The following is a 17,826-nucleotide window of genomic DNA, read 5'->3' as shown; positions in this document are numbered from 1 at the left end:
TCACCGAATCGGCCAGAGCTCAATCCCTGCATCCTAGCCATAAGTAATACTGCCCGAAGGCGGCCCAGACTCGGGCCTTATGACCTCTGCCGAGTCTGACACTCTGCCAGAATCGGCCCAGATCCACTGTGCTAGCCGGGTAGTTTCCTAAGGACTAGAAGCAATGCGACCCTCTCTGTCAGCCCATCTTACTAGGAATATGATATATGTTTTTGTTATTTTTTATAAAGCCAAAAAGATTGGAGAAGTGGTTTATCCATACATCTCCGTTTTGGATAGATAACTCTTTGTGTTGTTGTTTGTTTCGAGTTTTCCAATTTTCCCAGAAGTGGTTAGTCTATGGATTATTCAGTTACATTGAGCGGATTTCTGACGTGCTGTTTTTACGTCGTATTTCTGTGTTGTTTTAGTGATTCGTGGGCGAAGGTTATCTGGGTCTCTATGTGTTCTATCTTTGATACTTCTCGCAGAGAAGAAACTAACGTCCGTAAGCGTGGTGTAGCGTTTGGGCAGAAGGAGTTTGTGTTGCCAGGCAATACGATAAGCAGTTGTTCACGAACTGCAGCCCCCCCCCCAAACAATTCGCTCTCGTGTTTATTGAGCAGAGGCTGTGTATGTTTTGGTTCTACAAAGCTGTGTCCATCAGTACATTAAAAAAATCAATTAATTGCAGTCATTATTGCACCATGCCATCAATGATCAGTTCTAAACATGCATTTTTCTTCTCTATGCTCCTTATATCTTTTCCTGCGAGCATCCGCTGAGCAGGAGGAGCGTAAATGAATCCTGCTATAGGAGTCAATGCAGCTCATCCGGCTCCGTTCACGTAAAAGAGCCGGCTCATTTGGCTCCCAAACGCCTGTTGGTTCAAAACGCTTAAAAATCAACCTCGATCCACAGATCACCGGATGTTTAAATGTGAAGCATCCGGTTGGCATTTCCACTCACTAACAAATATGGTGATGAGAGGAAGACCAGTTGCCGGCAGTGAGAGAAGACGGTGCGAGATACATTTTGGCTGACATTCTGCACATTTTGTCATCGAATAAACATTTGATCTCCATACAGTTGTCTGTTTACAAATATAGACTATGTAACAAACAGTGGACTGCGTTTTGTAGACTTTACCCTTTGACAAAGTAAAAATAAAATTACGTTGTTTAGGAGGAGTGCAAGGGGAATTGAGTTATTGCACATGTGAACTTCACAGAGTAGGCGTTCCATAACTGAAATATGCAAATAAATGCTAGAACGCGCCAATAGAATCTCAGTAGCTCGTGGTTGGGTCTGCCCACCTTGCGTGTTTTGCCCACTATAATTAGTTTTCTCCCATTGGAAACTACAGGTTCCAGTCTATCTTGGCTTAGTTATACAAATCTTTGCTGGAACGAAGAAAAAAATTGCAAATCTCCAATGTAAAGCCCAAAAGGTAGGCTACCATTATGTCAGATAGTGAAATGCGCGTTCAAATAAAATGGTAACTTACCTGGCCAAATTATTATATGGCCTGCAAAAAAAAACAAGTATATATTTTTTACACACTGAAACACATCAGCGTGGACCAGATTGAGCGCTGCTCAACTATTTATTGTTTCTGCAGTGTGGATTCACTATCTTTAGATCATTATGTTGTAACTTATCTGCAGAAAAACGTTTTGAGCTCAAAAAGCAGTAGTAGCAGTATGCACACCAGGGAGTCAAATACACGGCTCTTTCGCCAATGCGATTCGCATCGAGACGTTCACCACAAAAGAGCCACTCAAGAATAGTTCGCGAACAACCCATCATTAGTGGAATTGTTCTCTCGACGGCGAGCTGTTTAGAGCTACGTGTGCAGGTTATCCCCAATTAAGCAGGATTTGACGCCTTCATTATTTCTCCAACAAAGACACCGATGAAAAATAACCGATTGAATAGAGGTTGGTGATGTCTTGTGTTTTCTACACGTGTCATAAAAGCGCTAGCTTCTAGCTATATGTTCGCTCATTAAACTCAACTCCTGTTTCCTTCACTATGGAGTTGATTTTATTCAGCTAGCTAACTATATGTCATGTTCTATTTGATATATAAACCCTATTGCAGGGACTGGCAACTGGTGGTTGCCCCTTTTTTTTCTCCTTTGTTTTTTAGTAACTCAATTGGGCTCAATTTACTGTTGCGAGTTAGAATAACGTAATTATAATATAGAAGGTGGCATTTCGAAATTTGGTTGTGTATTAGCAGTTTTTCTGTCAGTCACTGATAGTCTAGCCTGGTCTCAGACTAGACGTAACATAGTAAAAGTAAATCTGGGATAACCAAATTGGTATGATGTGTTATGTTTGGGATGGTTACTTAAAGCAAAAACGACAGGGTGGTAAATCTGAGTGGATGGGTGGGCATATAACGCGAATGTCTAGCAACCCAAAGGTTATGTTTGAATCTCATCACGGCCAATTAAAAGATTTTGCTCATTAGTAACTTTTCAACTACTTGCTACTTTGCAACTACTAATTTGCATGTTAGCTAATCTTTCCCCTAACCCTGCTGAGCGATTAGTGCTTTTTGGGGTCGGTTCGATTGATAAAAAATAACAACAGATTTTTGTTTTGATTATTTGGGTTGAATGCTGTAACACAGGATAAAACTTCCTAAAAGTCCCATGATGATAGTGACTGCGCATTGCTGCTTAACACTTAACCTTCATTTATTCACATTACTTTAATGAAATATTTCAGTTGTGTAAATTACATTTGTTTTATTTGATGACTTTATCATGTAATTCCAAGTCATCTCATCTCTATAGAGCTGTTGCCTTTGCTGTTTGACAAATTAACTATTTTGTAGTTCTTCAAAGTACATAAGGCATACTTTTATGACTACTGATTGGCAACTATCAATCACTTAGATCATGTATTTTCAGGTAGAAATACCTCGTGAAGCAACAGCTGCTCTCTATATCCCCTCACGATCGTGCTTTCTTCTCCATGTCTGCCCCATACTAACCTAACGTAGCAGGCGTAAAAGAAACACAGACCGGAGAAGTACACTATATATACAAAAGTATGTGGACACCCCTTCAAATTAGTGGATTCGGCTATTTCAGCCACACCCATTGCTGACAGGTGTATAAAATCGAGCATGCAGCCATGCAATCTCTATAGACAAACATTGGCAGTAGAATGGCCTTACTGAAGAGCACAGTGACTTTGAATGTGGTACCGTAGGATGCCACCTTTCCAACAAGTCAGTTCATCAAATTTCTGCCCTGCTAGAGCTACCCCGGTCAACTGTATTTGTGTGCTGTTATTGTGAAGTGGAAATGTGTAGGAGCAACAACGGCTCAGCCGCAAAATGTTAGGCCGCAGAAGTTCACAGAACGGGACCGCTAAGTGCTGAAGTGCGTAAAAGTCGTCTGTCCTCGGTTGCAATACTCTGAATTTCAAACTGCTTCAGGAAGCAAGGGCAGTACAAGAACTGTTAGTCAGGAGCTTCATGAAATGGGTTTCCATGGCCGAGCAGCCGCACACAAGCCAAAGATCACCATGCACAATGCCAAGCATCGGCTGGAGTGGTGTAAAGCTCGCCGCCATTGGACTCTGGAGCAGTGGAAACGTGGTGAATCACACATCACCATCTGGCAGTCCGATGGGTAAATCTGGGTTTGGTGGATGGCAGGAGAACACTACCTGCCCCAATGCATAGTGCAACTGTAAAGTTTGTTGGAGGAGGAATACTGGTCTGGGGCTGTATTTCATCGTTCCAGCTAGGCCCCTTAGTTCCAGTGAAGGAAAATCTTAATGCTACTGCATACAATGATATTCTGTGCTTCCAACTTTGGCATCAATTTGGGAAAGGCCATTTCCTGTTTCGTCATGAAAATGCCCCCATGCACAAAGCAAGGTCCATACAGAACTGGTTTGTCGAGATTGGTGTGGAAGAACTTGAGCCCTGACCTCAAACCTTTCGAACATCTTTGGAATGAATTGGAACGCTGACTGCAAATCGCCCGACCTCACTAGTGCTCTTGTGGCTCAGTGGAAGCAAGTCCCTGCAGCAATGTTACAACATCTAGTGGAAAGCCTTCCCAGAAGGGTGGAGGCTGTTTTGGCAGCAAAGTGGGGACCAACTCCATGTTAATGCCCATGATTTTGGAATGAGATTTTTGACGAGCAGGTGTCTGCATACTTTTGGTCATGTAGTGTAGATGCGCAATGGATTATGTTCATTGTAGGCAATTACCATGTGTTAAGCTCTGAACTGTCAAATATTGGCCTGTTGGAAACTAACTCCCTACTACATCTCACAGTTCAGACATAATTTACAGACAAACCATGTGTGTTAAGTGAATCCGCCAGATCAGAAGTAGTAGGGATGACCAGGGATGTTCTCTGTTTAGTGAGTCCACCAGATCAGAGGTAGTAGGGATGACCAGGGATGTTCTCTGTTTAGTGAGTCCACCAGATCAGAGGTAGTAGGGATGACCAGGGATGTTCTCTGTTTAGTGAGTCCACCAGATCAGAGGCAGTAGAGATGAGCAGGAATGTTCTCTTGATAAGTGTGTGAATTGGACCATGTTCCTGTCCTGCTAAGCATTCAAAATGTAATGAGTACTTTTGGGTGTCGTGGAAAATGTATGGAGTAAGAAGTACATACTTTTCTTTAGGAATGTAGTGAAGCAAAAGTTGTCAAATATAAATAGTAAAGTATAGATGCCCCAAAAAACTATTTAAGTAGTACTTTAAAGTATTTTTACTTAAGTACTTTACTACAACGAGTATTGTCAAAGCTGAATGCAGCTTATGCTGTCGTATATAATGTAATCACTTTTTCCCTTGTTGTGTTAAGTTTAAAATGACGCGTCTTCAATGAGATGTCTACACACACTTATAGATTAGGACAATGATCTGTCTACCTGTCAGGAGACTATAAATATCCCTTTATCAGCAACCTCCATGAGGCACACCCCTGCGACTTACCTGAGAACTAGAATGACCAGTGTCATACTGACTGTCACACTACCAGGGAGGAGGACTCAGAGGGGCCTGATTGTACCGGCTGTATGTTTGGCACCCCTGGACTAGACTGTATATTAGGGCTCCATAGGCAAGTTTATTTTTGGCAAATCCTATTTTAAGACCCATGTTTTGATATCATGCATGTACTGTAGTACAGTGCCAGGGTTTCCAGTAGGCAGTAAAAGCCGGCTTTGGGCCTATTCAAAAATAGGAAAGCCGGTAAATAAAATTTGCATTGGGTATTACTGCTTTTTTGCCTATTTAATTGTGCAAATACCAGTCACTGTAAATACATTTTACTGGTCATGCTTATAGGTCAATTTGCATAATTTTGTGGAATTAAATTGGTGCGTGTGTAGGCTACAGTATATTCATTATGTAACTTATTTATCACACCCGTACAGCATACAGTCTGAGCGGAAAATCTGTCAGACGGGCAAGAGCTGCTGCAGCTTCTCAAATGGCAACGGAAGGCAGGCTTCATGAGCGCGTCACACCACTTTGTAATGATCTGGAGGCACTAGGCTATGCATTTTGAAAACATATACTTCATTTGTTTTAACCTGTTAGGGCTAGGGGGCAGTATTGACACGGCTGGATAAAAAACGTACCCGATTTACTCTGGTTACTACTCCTGCCCAGTAACTAGAATATGCATATCATTATTGGCTTTTGATAGAAAACACTCCAAAGTTTCTAAAACTGTTTGAATGGTGTCTGTGAGTATAACAGAACTCATATGGCAGGCCAAAACCTGAGAAGATTCCATGCAGGAAGTGGCCTGTCTGACAATTTCTTGCCCTTCTTGATTATCTCTATCCATTACAGAGGATCTCTGCTGTTACGTGACACTTCCTACGGCTCCCATGGGCTCTCAGAAGGCGGCAAAAAGCTGAATCGTGGCTTTGCAGGCTCTGGTTGAAAAAAAGTAGCGCGTTTGGGTAGTGGCTGGTTACAGTACTGTGAGATAGTTCCACTAGGTGCAAACCAGATGGGATGGTGTATCGTTGCAGAATGCTGTGGTAGCCATGCTGGTTTAGTGTGCCTTGAATTCTAAATAAATCACAGTGTAACTAGAAAAGCACCATCACACCTCCATGCTTCAAGGTGGGAACCACACATGCGGAGATCATCCGTTCTCCTAGTCTGCGTCTCATAAAGACACGGCGGGTTGGAACCAAAAATGTCAAATTTGGACTCATCAGACCAAAGGACGGATTTCCACCGGTCTAATGTCCATTGCTCATGTTTCTTGGCCCAGGCAAGTCTCTTCTTATTTGTGTTCTTTAGCAGTGGTTTCTTTGCAACAATTCGACCACCAAGGCCTGATTTCACGCAGTCTCCTCTGAACAGTTGATGTTGAGATTAGAGGTCGACCGATTAATCAGAATGGCCGATTTAATTAGGGCCGATTTTTCAAGTTTTTTTCTGTGTGTTATGTTATAATTAAGTCTGATTTGATAGAGCAGTCTGACTGAGCGGTGGTAGGCAGCAGCAGGCTCATACGCATTCCTTCAAACAGCACTTTCGTGCGTTTTGCCAGCAGCTCTTCGCTGTGCTTCAAGCATTGAGCTGTTTATGACTTCAAGCCTATCAACTCCCGAGATTAGGCTGGTGTAACCGATGTGAAATGGCTAGCTAGTTAGCGGGGTGCGTGCTAATAGGGTTTCAATTGGTGACGTCACTCGCTCTGAGACCTTGAAGTAGTTGTTTCTCTTGCTCTGCAAGGGCCGTGGCTTTTGTGGAGCGATGGGTAACGATGCTTCGAGGGTGGCTGTTGTCGATGTGTTCCTGGTTCGAGCCCAGGTAGGGGCGAGGAGAGGGACGGAAGCTATACTGTTACACTGGCAATACTAAAGTGCCTATAAGAACATCCGATAGTCAAAGGTATATGAAACACAAATGGTATAGAGAAATAGTTCTATAATTCCTATAGACCTAAAACTTCTTACCTGGGAATATTGAAGACTCATGTTAAAAGGAACCACCAGCTTTCATATGTTCTCATGTTCTGAGCTAGGCACTTAAACGTTAGCTTTTTTACATGGCACTAATTGCACTTTTACTTTCTTCTCCACACTTTGTTTTTGCATTATTTAAACCAAATTGAACATGTTTCATTATTTGAGGCTAAATAGATTTTATTGATGTATTATATTAACTTTAAAGTAAGTGTTCATTCAGTATTGTTGTAATTGTCATTATTATAAATAAAATCGTCCGATTTAATCGGTATAGCCTTTTTTTTGGGGGTCCTCCAATAATCGGCATCGGTGTTGAAAAATCATAATCGGTCGACCTCTAGTATTTTGTGAAGATTATTACGTTACAGGCTTAAAATGTCCTCAGTGGAAAAAGGGTAGGGGTCTGAATACTTTCTGAATGTAGTGTATATGCAGCAATTTAGCAATTAGAACTTTTGTGGAAAATTCGATCCAAAAGATTATGCAAAGACTAAAGTTTTAATATTAATGTTTAATCAAGCGGCTGCAAGGGAGCTCTGTCTCTGGGCGAAGCCAGGGAAGAAACTGTAAGTGGTTACATGTCCCTTTTTATATATAGTGTTACATTTTTTTTTAAACAATATGATTCTATTATTATACAAGCAACAGTTCCAGAACGCAATGGCCTTGTGTTAAGGTGCAGACATAACAGGAGTCTATTAAATGCATTTCATCACAGTTCAACACAGATGAGAGCATAAACCTTGAAGTTAAAACAGCTTACCCCAAATTCTGCCACCACAACTTGTTTATCTGTAATGGTTATGATAAATGAAGCATTGTGCGCCATTGGCATGCAGATAAATGCGCAATTTTTTTTTGAATGCTGGCCTTGTTATTTTTATTATTCAAACAGTCAAAACATTTCAAATGCCCATCCCTGTTGGAAATTACTTTTTTTGTTTGTTGCTTATCCCAACTCCCACTGAGACACCCGAAGGGAGTGGGGTCACGGCCAGGTTCGCCATTGTACAGTGCCCCTCGAGCAATTAGCGTGACGTGCCTTGCTCAAGGGCACAGCTTATTTATTTATTTATTTATTTATTCATTCATTCATTCTCACATACACGTACACAGTGCCTGGCAAAAGTTTTCACCCCCTCCTTGGCATTTTTCCTATTTTGTTGCATTACAACTTGTAATTTAAGTGGATTTTTATTTGGTTTTTGTGTAATGGACGTACACAAAATAATCCAAATTGGTGAAGTGAAATGAAAAAAATTACTTAAATGTTTTTGGGGAAAAGTGGTGCGTGCATATGTATTCACCCCCTTTGCTATGAAGCCCCTAAATAAGATCTGGTGCAACCAATTACTTTCAGAAATCACATAATTAGTTAGATTGCACACAGGTGGACTGCAGCACCACTAAGCAAGGGGCTCCACCAAGCAAGCAGCACTATGAAGACCAAGGAGCTCTCCAAACAGGTCAGGGGCAAAGTTGTGGAGAGGTACAGATCAGGGTTGGGTTATAAAAAAATATCAAACTTTGAACATCCCACGGAGCACCATTAAATCTATTATTAAAAAATGGAAAGAATATGGCACCACAACAAACCTGCCAAGAGACGGCCGCCCACCATAACTCACCAGGCAAGGAAGGCATTAATCAGAGAGTCAACAAAGAGACCAAAGAGAACTCTGTAGGAGCTGCAAAGCTCCACAGCGGAGATTGGAGTATCTGTCCATAGGACCACTTTAAGCCGTACACTCCACAGAGCTGGGCTTTACGGAAGAGTGGCCAGAAAAAAATAGGAAAGCATGTTTGGTGTTCGCCAAAAGGCATGTGGGAGACTCTTCCATAGGTTTGGGGAAAGTACTCTGGTCAGATGAGACTAAAATTGAGCTTTTTGGCAATCAAGGAAATCGCTATGTCTGGTGCAAACCCAAGACCTCTATCACCCCGAGAATACCATCCCCACATTGAAGCATGGCGGTGGCAGCATTCTATTTTTCATCGGCAGGGACTGGGAAACTGGTAAGAATTGAAGGAATGATGGATGGTGCAAAATACAGAGAAATTCTTGAGGGAAACCTGTTTCAGTCTTCCAGAGATTTGAGACTGGGATGGAGGTTCACCTTCCAGCAGGACAATGACCCTAAGCATACTGCTAAAGCAACACTCAAGTTGTTTAAGGGGAAACATTTAAATGTCTTGGAATGGCCTAGTCAAAGCCCAGACCTTAATCCAATTGAGAATCTGTGGTATGACTTAAAGATTGCTGTACACCAGCAGAACCCATCCAACTTGAAGGAGCTGGAGCAGTTTTGCCTTGAAGAATGGGCAAAAATCCCAATGGCTAGATGTGCCAAGCTTATATAGACATACCCCAAGAGACTTGCAGCTGTAATTGCTGCAAAAGGTGGCTCTACAAAGTATTGACTTTGGGGGGGTGAATAGTTATGCACGCTCAAGTTTTCTGTATTTTTTTGGTCTTAATTCTTGTTTGTTTCACAATAAAAAAAATATTTTCCATCTTCAAAGTGGTAGGCATCTTGTGTAAATCAAATGATACAAACCCCCCCAAAAAATACATTTTAATTCCAGGTTGTAAGGCAACAAAATAGGAAAAATGCCAAGGGGGGTGAATACTTTCGCAAGCCACTGTATATACATAGATCTCGTTTTTTTTCTTCACCTTGTCAGCTCCGGTATTTCGAAACAGCAACTTTTGGGTTACTGGCCCAACGCTCTCAAGTCCATGCTACCTGCTGCTTGTCATGTGAAAAAGCTCATAATCGATGATTATAATTGACTGTGAGCTTTTAAATATCCTCACAACATGAAAATTATCACGGGTCAATCTTATTGGTTTGTTTCGCTAGCATTCCCGGAAGTCTCGCGATGTTGCACCTCTGGGTTGAGAAACTCTGTGGCAGAAGCGTGAGCAATTGACCAGTGAGAATTCTCAATCTGAGCTTTTTCAGACTTTGACATGACAATCACAGCCAGTCATAAGCTTAAAAATGCTCTCAATAATAATCGATTGTGAGCTATTTCAAGCTGTGAGCTTTTTTACATGACACCACCCCTATTTGTAGTAGCAGTGTAATTCTTTACATGTTAAATAAAGACCTATGAGCACTACATGCAGACAAAATGCTAGTTATTAGAGGATACAATGGCAGTTATTAAGAGGACGATATCTAAACTATGTAAACAAAGAAAATAAGTCTCACTAAATGATTCCAGTAACTTGTGGAAGTAAAATTTTCTGAGAACTGATCTAGCTATGCTTATGCATCAATACTGATACAGGCCTATGACATACACTGAGTGTACAAAACATTATGAAAATCTGCCCTTTCCGTGACTGACCAGGTGAATCAAGTTAATGTCACATGCGCAAGTACAGTGAAATGCCTTTCTTGCAAACTCAAAACCCAACAACACAATCAGTAAGTGTATTACTAGAAAAAAAACACGAGAAATAAGAATATGAAATATGAAATACACAAAGTAAGCATACTATATACAGAAAATATTTGTCAGTTCCAATAAAATGTTTACATGTGCAGGGGTACTGGAGTGATGGTGGTAGATATGTGTGGGGTACGGGGGGTGGAGAGGGGAGGGGCTAGGCAATAGGATAGAAGATAGACTAGCAGCAGTCTGCGAGTGGGTGTATAGGATCAGTATATGTGTGAGGTGAGCAAATGATGGCGTGAGTGTGCATAGAGAGTGCAAATATTTAAATTAAAGGTCAATAAAGTTTTTTTTGTTAGCTATTCATCAGTCGTATTGCTTGGGGATATGAGCTGTTCAAGAGCCTGTCAGTGTCAGACTTGAAGCACTGGTTCCGAATCCAGGTGAAGCTATGATCCCTTATTGATGTCACTTGTTAAATCCACTTCAATCAGTGTAGATGAAGGGGAGGTGACAGGTTAAAGAAGGACTTTTAAGCCTTGAGACAATTGAGACATGGATTGTTTATGTGTACCATTCAGAGGGTGAATGAGCAAGACAAAAGATTGAAGTGCCTTTGAGCAGGGTAGGGTAGTAGGTGCCTTTGAGCAGGGTAGGGTGGTAGGTGCCTTTTAGCAGGGTAGAGTGGTAGGTGCCTTTTAGCAGGGTAGGGTGGTAGGTGCCTTTGAGCAGGGTAGTGTAGTAGGTGCCTTTGAGCAGGGTAGGGTATTAGGTGCCTTTGAGCAGGGTAGGGTAGTAGGTGCCTTTGAGCAGGGTAGGGTAGTAGGTGCCTTTGGGCAGGGTAGGGTGGTAGGTGCCTTTGAGCAGGGTAGGGTGGTAGGTGCCTTTGAGCAGGGTAGGGTGGTAGGTGCCTTTGAGCAGGGTAGGGTGGTAGGTGCCTTTGAGCAGGGTAGGGTGGTAGGTGCCTTTGAGCAGGGTAGGGTGGTAGGTGCCTTTGAGCAGGGTAGGGTGGTAGGTGCCTTTTAGCAGGGTAGGGTGGTAGGTGCCTTTGAGCAGGGTAGGGTGTAGGTGCCTTTGAGCAGGGTAGGGTGTAGGTGCCTTTGAGCAGGGTAGGGTGTAGGTGCCTTTGAGCAGGGTAGGGTGTAGGTGCCTTTGAGCAGGGTAGGGTGTAGGTGCCTTTGAGCAGGGTAGGGTCGGTCGTGGGTGCCCTTTGAGCAGGGTAGGGTCGGTCGTGGGTGCCCTTTGAGCAGGGTAGGGTCGGTCGTGGGTGCCCTTTGAGCAGGGTAGGGTCGGTCGTGGGTGCCCTTTGAGCAGGGTAGGGTCGGTCGTGGGTGCCCTTTGAGCAGGGTAGGGTCGGTCGTGGGTGCCCTTTGAGCAGGGTAGGGTCGGTCGTGGGTGCCCTTTGAGCAGGGTAGGGTCGGTCGTGGGTGCCTTTTGAGCAGGGTAGGGTGGTAGGTGCCAGGTGCAGAAGATTGTATGAAATGTATGCATTCACTACTGTAAGTCGCTCTGGATAATTGCGTCTGCTAAATGACTAAAATGTAAAATGTAATTGTCAAGAACTGCAACGCTGCTGGGCTTTTCACGCTCAACAGTTTCCAGTGTGTATCAAAAATGGTCCACCAGCCAACTTGACACAACTGTGGGAAGCATTGGAGTGAACATGGGCCAGTATTCCTGTGGAACGCTGTTTTGTACACTGTGTTAATAAACTGATGTAGGCTATATATGTCTGACATCTTCAAGTGGACAGAAGAATGCAGACAGATTGTAATTCACCATCTGAGGCTTCAGAACACAGTCCTCAGAGGAATGTGTAACGTCGGTTATTTCTTCTGAGGAAAAACTATACCTAGAAATCTTCACTCCTAGAATGGTTCCTTTGTGTAACCTATATCCGTGAGTCATCAGTGAAGGCCTATCTCTTCTCTACCATAGCCAACAGCAGAGGAAAATAGGTAGGCGAAGATATGGGGAAAACATGTCTTAGGTCAGCGTTTCCCAAACTCTGTCCTCAGGATCCCAAGGGTGCACGTTTTAGTTTTTTGCCCAAACACTGCACAGCTGATTTTAAATCATTAACAAATCATCAAGCTTGAATCTGCTCTGTAGTGCTTAGGGAAAAAAACGAAATGTGATCCTGAGGACAGAGTTTGGGAAACACTGTCTTGGGTAGTTTGAGGTTCAACTCTAAACACTTCTGGTTTGCATCTAAGGGAATGATCAGGTTTAGATTTTCAGTTGAATCTTTTGTCAAGTTACGGTAAGAAGTGTTTCTTGATTTCCTCCCCTGGGCTTCAGATGCATTTGAAACATTTTAAGGATATGTTTGTGGTTAGCTGCCTGAGTGATCAGGCCCCAACATCTGGTGGGATGACAATGTGTTTAAGGGGGTGTAGTGACTACCAGGCCGGCAGGCAAGCTTCTCAGTGGCTTATAGAATGACTAACCTAACTGACTCAAGTCTGTCTGTCTCATTTCCTAGACCTGAGGTCATGGTCTGGATGATTCTACTGAGATGGGCCTAGGTGGTTCTGGTCCAGATGGGTCCTGTGAAGAAATGGGTGGAAGAAGCAGGACGCCTATCATTCTGACTGTAGTCTGGATGTATGGACTGTAGACAGACACCATTGTTTTACGTCAGATGCTGTGACTCTGTCCACACGGTTGATCTTACGTTGTATAGGAGGAGTGTTACGAAGGAGTGACGCCACCTGTTGGACTCCAAACAGAAGACAATGCTGTAACCAGACAGTGTGTGTCTACCAAGCTATGGTATCTGGCCGGCTCTGCTGTTGTCTAGGCTCTGATGGCAGATATTCCCTCTGGACTGCTGGAGGCTTGTGTAGTGGTTGGAGCAGCCTGCGATAAACTCAGGGAAGTCCATCAGGTAGATACTGCTGACTCAATCAATGGACTGATGCATGGTGGGGACATACACTGTTCATTATTGTGGGCTTAGGCTACCACCACATCATATCAATCATATACTAACAACACTGGAATAGTGGTTAAGAGCGTTGGGCCAGTAACCGCAAGGTTGCTGGTTTGAATCCCTAAGCCGACTAGGCAAAATCTGCCGGTGTCTTTGAGCAAGGCACTTAACCCTAATTCCTCCTGTAAGTGACTCTGCATAAGAACGTCTGCTAAATGACTAAAATGTAAATGTAAGAAACATACTTATACATCCATATGTAGGTCTATATATGATAAGTTATGTACAGAATGTTAGATATTGAAAATGTTTCCACTTCCTGCCAGTCCCATCAGCAGGGTAAAATCAAAGAGCTCCCCCTGTTGGGGGCAGAGGTACTACAGGTTCACGCCCCACCTTTCGTGACCAAGGAGAGTGCGAGTAGCGAGACCCAGGGTCACGCCCCGGCCTTCAGCAGGGTCCAGAAGAGGCGCTCCTTCATCAAGAAGAAGAAGGAGAGGGCTGGAATAGCTAACGGAGAGACAGCCAAGGGTAGCGATGGAAGGGGCGACACCACCACAGAGGACATCAGTGTCCCCAAGGACCTGGACCTCATTGCCCTGCCACAACTCTGCTTCCCAGGTGACACAGCGCGATGTCGAGAAGTCGCTGTTTTGATTCAAACTAGAACCATGCTAGTGAAATAGCTAGACAAGGATGGATGAAAACTAGCTGTCTAGCTAAATCCCAAATACCTTTAGTATTGAGATGTTGATTACTGTACGATATCCCTGTCTAGTAAATTAAATCCATCAAATTAGGACAAAACACGGCACATACACTATGAGCTGATTATCTACGTTCTGATTATCTCACACAACTATATTTGAAGCAGTGATGTGATTCCTCTTGTCATGCTTATATGAGACCTTGTGGGTTTTCTTCCATTGACCAGGTGGTCTTCAGATAGCCAGCGAGCAGAGAGAAGACTCGTACCATTACCTCGTGTTTACTGATGTCTTTGGGAACAGGACACATGCTGTAGTGGTGCAGTACTACAGGCCTATACAGGTGAGACGGCTCACCAGCTGAGCTTTATTCATGCCAACTGGAATGCTTTGGATTCTTGGAAACAAAATTGTTTAAACAAAGGGGCTTACTGTTACATCCCCTGGGTATGTAGCCTATATTAGCTAGGTTTAGATAATCTAAAGATGGATTGATTATGAGCATGGACATCTGAAGCCTTTTAGGGACAGGTTTCCTGTCCGCTGCTGAGTTAGTCTACTTAAAATGCAGGTTGATGAATCTTGTCCTGGAGGCAGAGCTGAGCGATATTTTTTATTTTTTTTATTTTACCTTTATTTAACTAGGCAAGTCAGTTAAGAACATATTCTTATTTTCAATGAAGGCCTAGGAACACTGCTTTGTTCAGGGGCAGAATGACAGATTTTTACCTTGTCAGCTCGGGGATTCGATCTTGCAACCTTTCGGTTACTAGTCCAACGCTCTAACCACTAGGCTACCTGCCGCCCCCGATTTCCACTTTGCCAGCTGCAAAGTCAAAATTGGCAATATATCATAAACACGTTTCTGTTGTTATGAATGTTTAAGGTTAGGACTCAGCATAAGGTTAGTAGTGTGGTTAGGTTTAAAATCCGATTGAATGACTTTGTGACTGTGCCAGCTAGTGACTACCCTGCAGAGCTGCCTCCAGTATATGAGTCATCCAAATAAATGGCATCCTGCACTAAAAATGCAGGTATGTGTATTACCTGTCAGTGTATTGTTTAGAACACATGTTAATTAAACTCATTCATGGAGGGCCGAGTGTCTGCAGGTTTTTGCTCTTCCCTTGTACTTGATTGATGAAATAAGGTAACTAATTAGTGTGGAACTCTCATCACCTGGTTGTCTAGGTCTTAACTGAAAGGAAACACCAAAATCCTGCAGACACTAGGACCTCCATGGAATGAGTTTGACACCCCTGGTTTAGAAGGACAAATGACATGGTAGACCTACAGTAATTTCACCATTCCAGAGATCCTCATCTGGTCACTGATTTGGTTGTTTGCTTCCCCGTTTTTTCAGGATGTTGGGCACCAAAATGGCCACCGGTCGTCCTCCAAGTCGTCCCGTCTCTACACGGCATACGGCATCTGTGTCATCTCTAAATACCCTTACTACAATGCTCTCCGGGACTGCCTGTCATGGTGAGAACAATTCACTGTTCTCCTACTCCTCTAGGTCTTTGTGTTGTTCAAATAAACACCGGAAGAGAATACCAAACAGTACATGATATCAAAATAAATCCAGCCAGACTTGGGCCCTCATCATGAAGTGTCTGATCAGTTAACTTATCTTAGGCACCTATTGACCTTTTTATGTTAATGTTTTTACTGAACGGCGTCCCTCCTCCCAGTCTCTTGACCCAGCTCAAGCCCAGCTGGATGGGGGACTTTGAGGAGAGAGTGAAGGAGTTTTCAGCCAAGCTGGCTCTGGTGCCCATTCCCCCACCAGGGCAACTTCATGTGGTGAGCCAATTGTTTTTCTCTCCATCTCGCTCTATGATATACGTGCATTATTAAACTGTGCTATATGCCATTTAGCGCCATGCTCTACCAAGTGAGCCATACAGGACCACATCATGTTTCTCTTCTATTGTCATGTGTTATGTTGGTAATGTTCCAGCAACATAATCTCTGTGTTGTTGGTGTCTGTGTTGTTCCTCTGTCCTGTCCCAGGTCTTTAACCTCAGGCCTCTTCAGATTGGGCTTCCCTCCCGGGAGGATAAGGACCGGCCGGCTGTTGACCTGGACCTCCATCTGCCTTTCCTGTGCTTTAGACCCCGACAGCTCCTCCAAGTGAGGACAGACAGTACATAGCTGTCCCACACAGCCTGATTCTACTGCTATTAAACTGCCTAACCCACTACACAATCTGTTCTTTCAATGCAGTTAAAGAAATGAGATTATGTGCAAATATACAGGATGTTTCTGTCAACCTGTTTTGATTGGTAAAAGATGTGTATATCTCTATATCAATGTGTGTGTGTGTGTGTGCCTGCCTGCCTGTGTGCCTGCCTGCCTGTGTGCCTGCCTGCCTGTGTGCCTGCCTGCGTGCCTGCCTGTGTGCCTGCCTGCCTGCGCTGGTGTCTCTGTGCTCTTCAGATCATTACCAGCCTGTTGACAGAGCAGAGGGTAGTGCTGTTGTCCTGTGACTGGGCCCGGCTCACCCTGCTGGCAGAGAGCCTGATGCTCTTCATCCACCCCCTGGTGTGGCAGCACCCCTTCGTACCCATCCTCTCACGCCAGATGCTGGACTTCCTCATGGCGCCCACCGCCTACCTCATGGGCTGTCATCTGCACCACTATGAAGAGGTGGCTGCGGTAAGGATGGATTTTCACTACATGGCCATGCTAGAATGGTGTGATGTGATAGTTATAGAGATGGTTACTGTGACAGTTATCACTATAATGGTGGTTAAAGTGGTGGTGGTGATGGTTAAAGTGATGGTTAAAGTGGTGGTGGTGGTGATGGTTAAAGTGGTGGTGGTGATGGTTAAAGTGGTGGTGGTGATGGTTGAAGTGGTGGTGGTGATGGTTAAAGTGGTGGTGGTTAAAGTGGTGGTGGTTAAAGTGGTGGTGGTTAAAGTGGTGGTGGTTAAAGTGGTGGTGGTTAAAGTGGTGGTGGTTAAAGTGTTAAAGTGGTGGTGGTTAAAGTGGTGGTGGTTAAAGTGGTGGTGGTTAAAGTGGTGGTGGTTAAAGTGGTGGTGGTTAAAGTGGTGGTGGTGATGGTTAAAGTGGTGGTGGTGATGGTTAAAGTGGTGGTGGTGATGGTTAAAGTGGTGGTGGTGGTGGAGGTGATGGTTAAAGTGGTGGTGGTGGTGGAGGTGGTGGTTAAAGTGGGGGTGGTGGTGGAGGTGGTGGTTAAAGTGGGGGTGGTGGTTAAAGTGGGGGTGGGGGTGGTGGTTAAAGTGGGGGTGGGGGGGATGGTTAAAGTGGTGGTGGGGGGGGTGGTTAAAGTGGTGGGGGTGGTGATGGTTAAGGTGGTGGTGGTGGTGGTTAAGGTGGGGTGGTTAAAGTGGTGGTGATAGTGACCTCTACCTGGGACGGCAGGTAGCCTAGTGGTTAGAGAAGTGTGTCTTGAGCAAGGCACTTCACCACCTAGAACTGCTCCAGGGGCACTGCACTGTGGCTGACTCATTTTCCCAGCCCCTCATAGGTGTGTGTCTCTGGGGCTTGGGTTGAGCATAAAGACACATTTCTGTTCTCTGTAAGTTGATGGACAATAAAGTACATCTTCTTTTACCTTCCCTTACCTCATGGTCTGCCACCTGCACCACTACAAGGAGGTAGCCGCGGTAAGGAGCACTCACACCATAGTGGAGAATGTTTACACTTCTCAGTCTGGACATTTTTCTGGCATCAGTGATTTATTTCTTACTTAATACCCAGATTTATCATGCTTTATTAAGATGTATCATTTATTTTCAGTTTCTACTTGCTTACACGGTATAGAGGATATGTGGTTCAATGTCCTAACT

At 43.8% G+C, this 17,826-nt stretch overlaps 1 protein-coding gene across 1 annotated transcript in view; it reads left to right on the top strand.

Moving 5' to 3' along the window:
* Nucleotides 1-1,600: 1,600 nt before the first annotated feature.
* The window catches only part of LOC123726821 (DENN domain-containing protein 3), a 34,360-nt gene continuing 18,134 nt past the window's right edge, over nucleotides 1,601-17,826 (top strand). The window contains exons 1-10 of the mRNA XM_045694871.2: nucleotides 1,601-1,919; nucleotides 12,852-13,256; nucleotides 13,628-13,922; nucleotides 14,236-14,351; nucleotides 14,968-15,042; nucleotides 15,372-15,493; nucleotides 15,703-15,814; nucleotides 16,025-16,144; nucleotides 16,451-16,669; nucleotides 17,632-17,643. Of these exons, the coding sequence (XP_045550827.2) occupies nucleotides 13,176-13,256; nucleotides 13,628-13,922; nucleotides 14,236-14,351; nucleotides 14,968-15,042; nucleotides 15,372-15,493; nucleotides 15,703-15,814; nucleotides 16,025-16,144; nucleotides 16,451-16,669; nucleotides 17,632-17,643 (1,152 nt within the window). The 5' untranslated portion in view covers nucleotides 1,601-1,919; nucleotides 12,852-13,175. The remainder of the gene's footprint in view (nucleotides 1,920-12,851; nucleotides 13,257-13,627; nucleotides 13,923-14,235; nucleotides 14,352-14,967; nucleotides 15,043-15,371; nucleotides 15,494-15,702; nucleotides 15,815-16,024; nucleotides 16,145-16,450; nucleotides 16,670-17,631; nucleotides 17,644-17,826) is intronic.

The sequence above is a fragment of the Salmo salar genome, chromosome 14, assembly GCF_965601325.2.
Source record: "Salmo salar chromosome 14, fSalSal1, whole genome shotgun sequence".
NCBI classification, from domain to species: domain Eukaryota; kingdom Metazoa; phylum Chordata; class Actinopteri; order Salmoniformes; family Salmonidae; genus Salmo; species Salmo salar.
The sequence above is the reverse complement of the archived record's forward strand: the minus strand, read 5'-3'. Positions and strand labels throughout refer to the sequence as shown.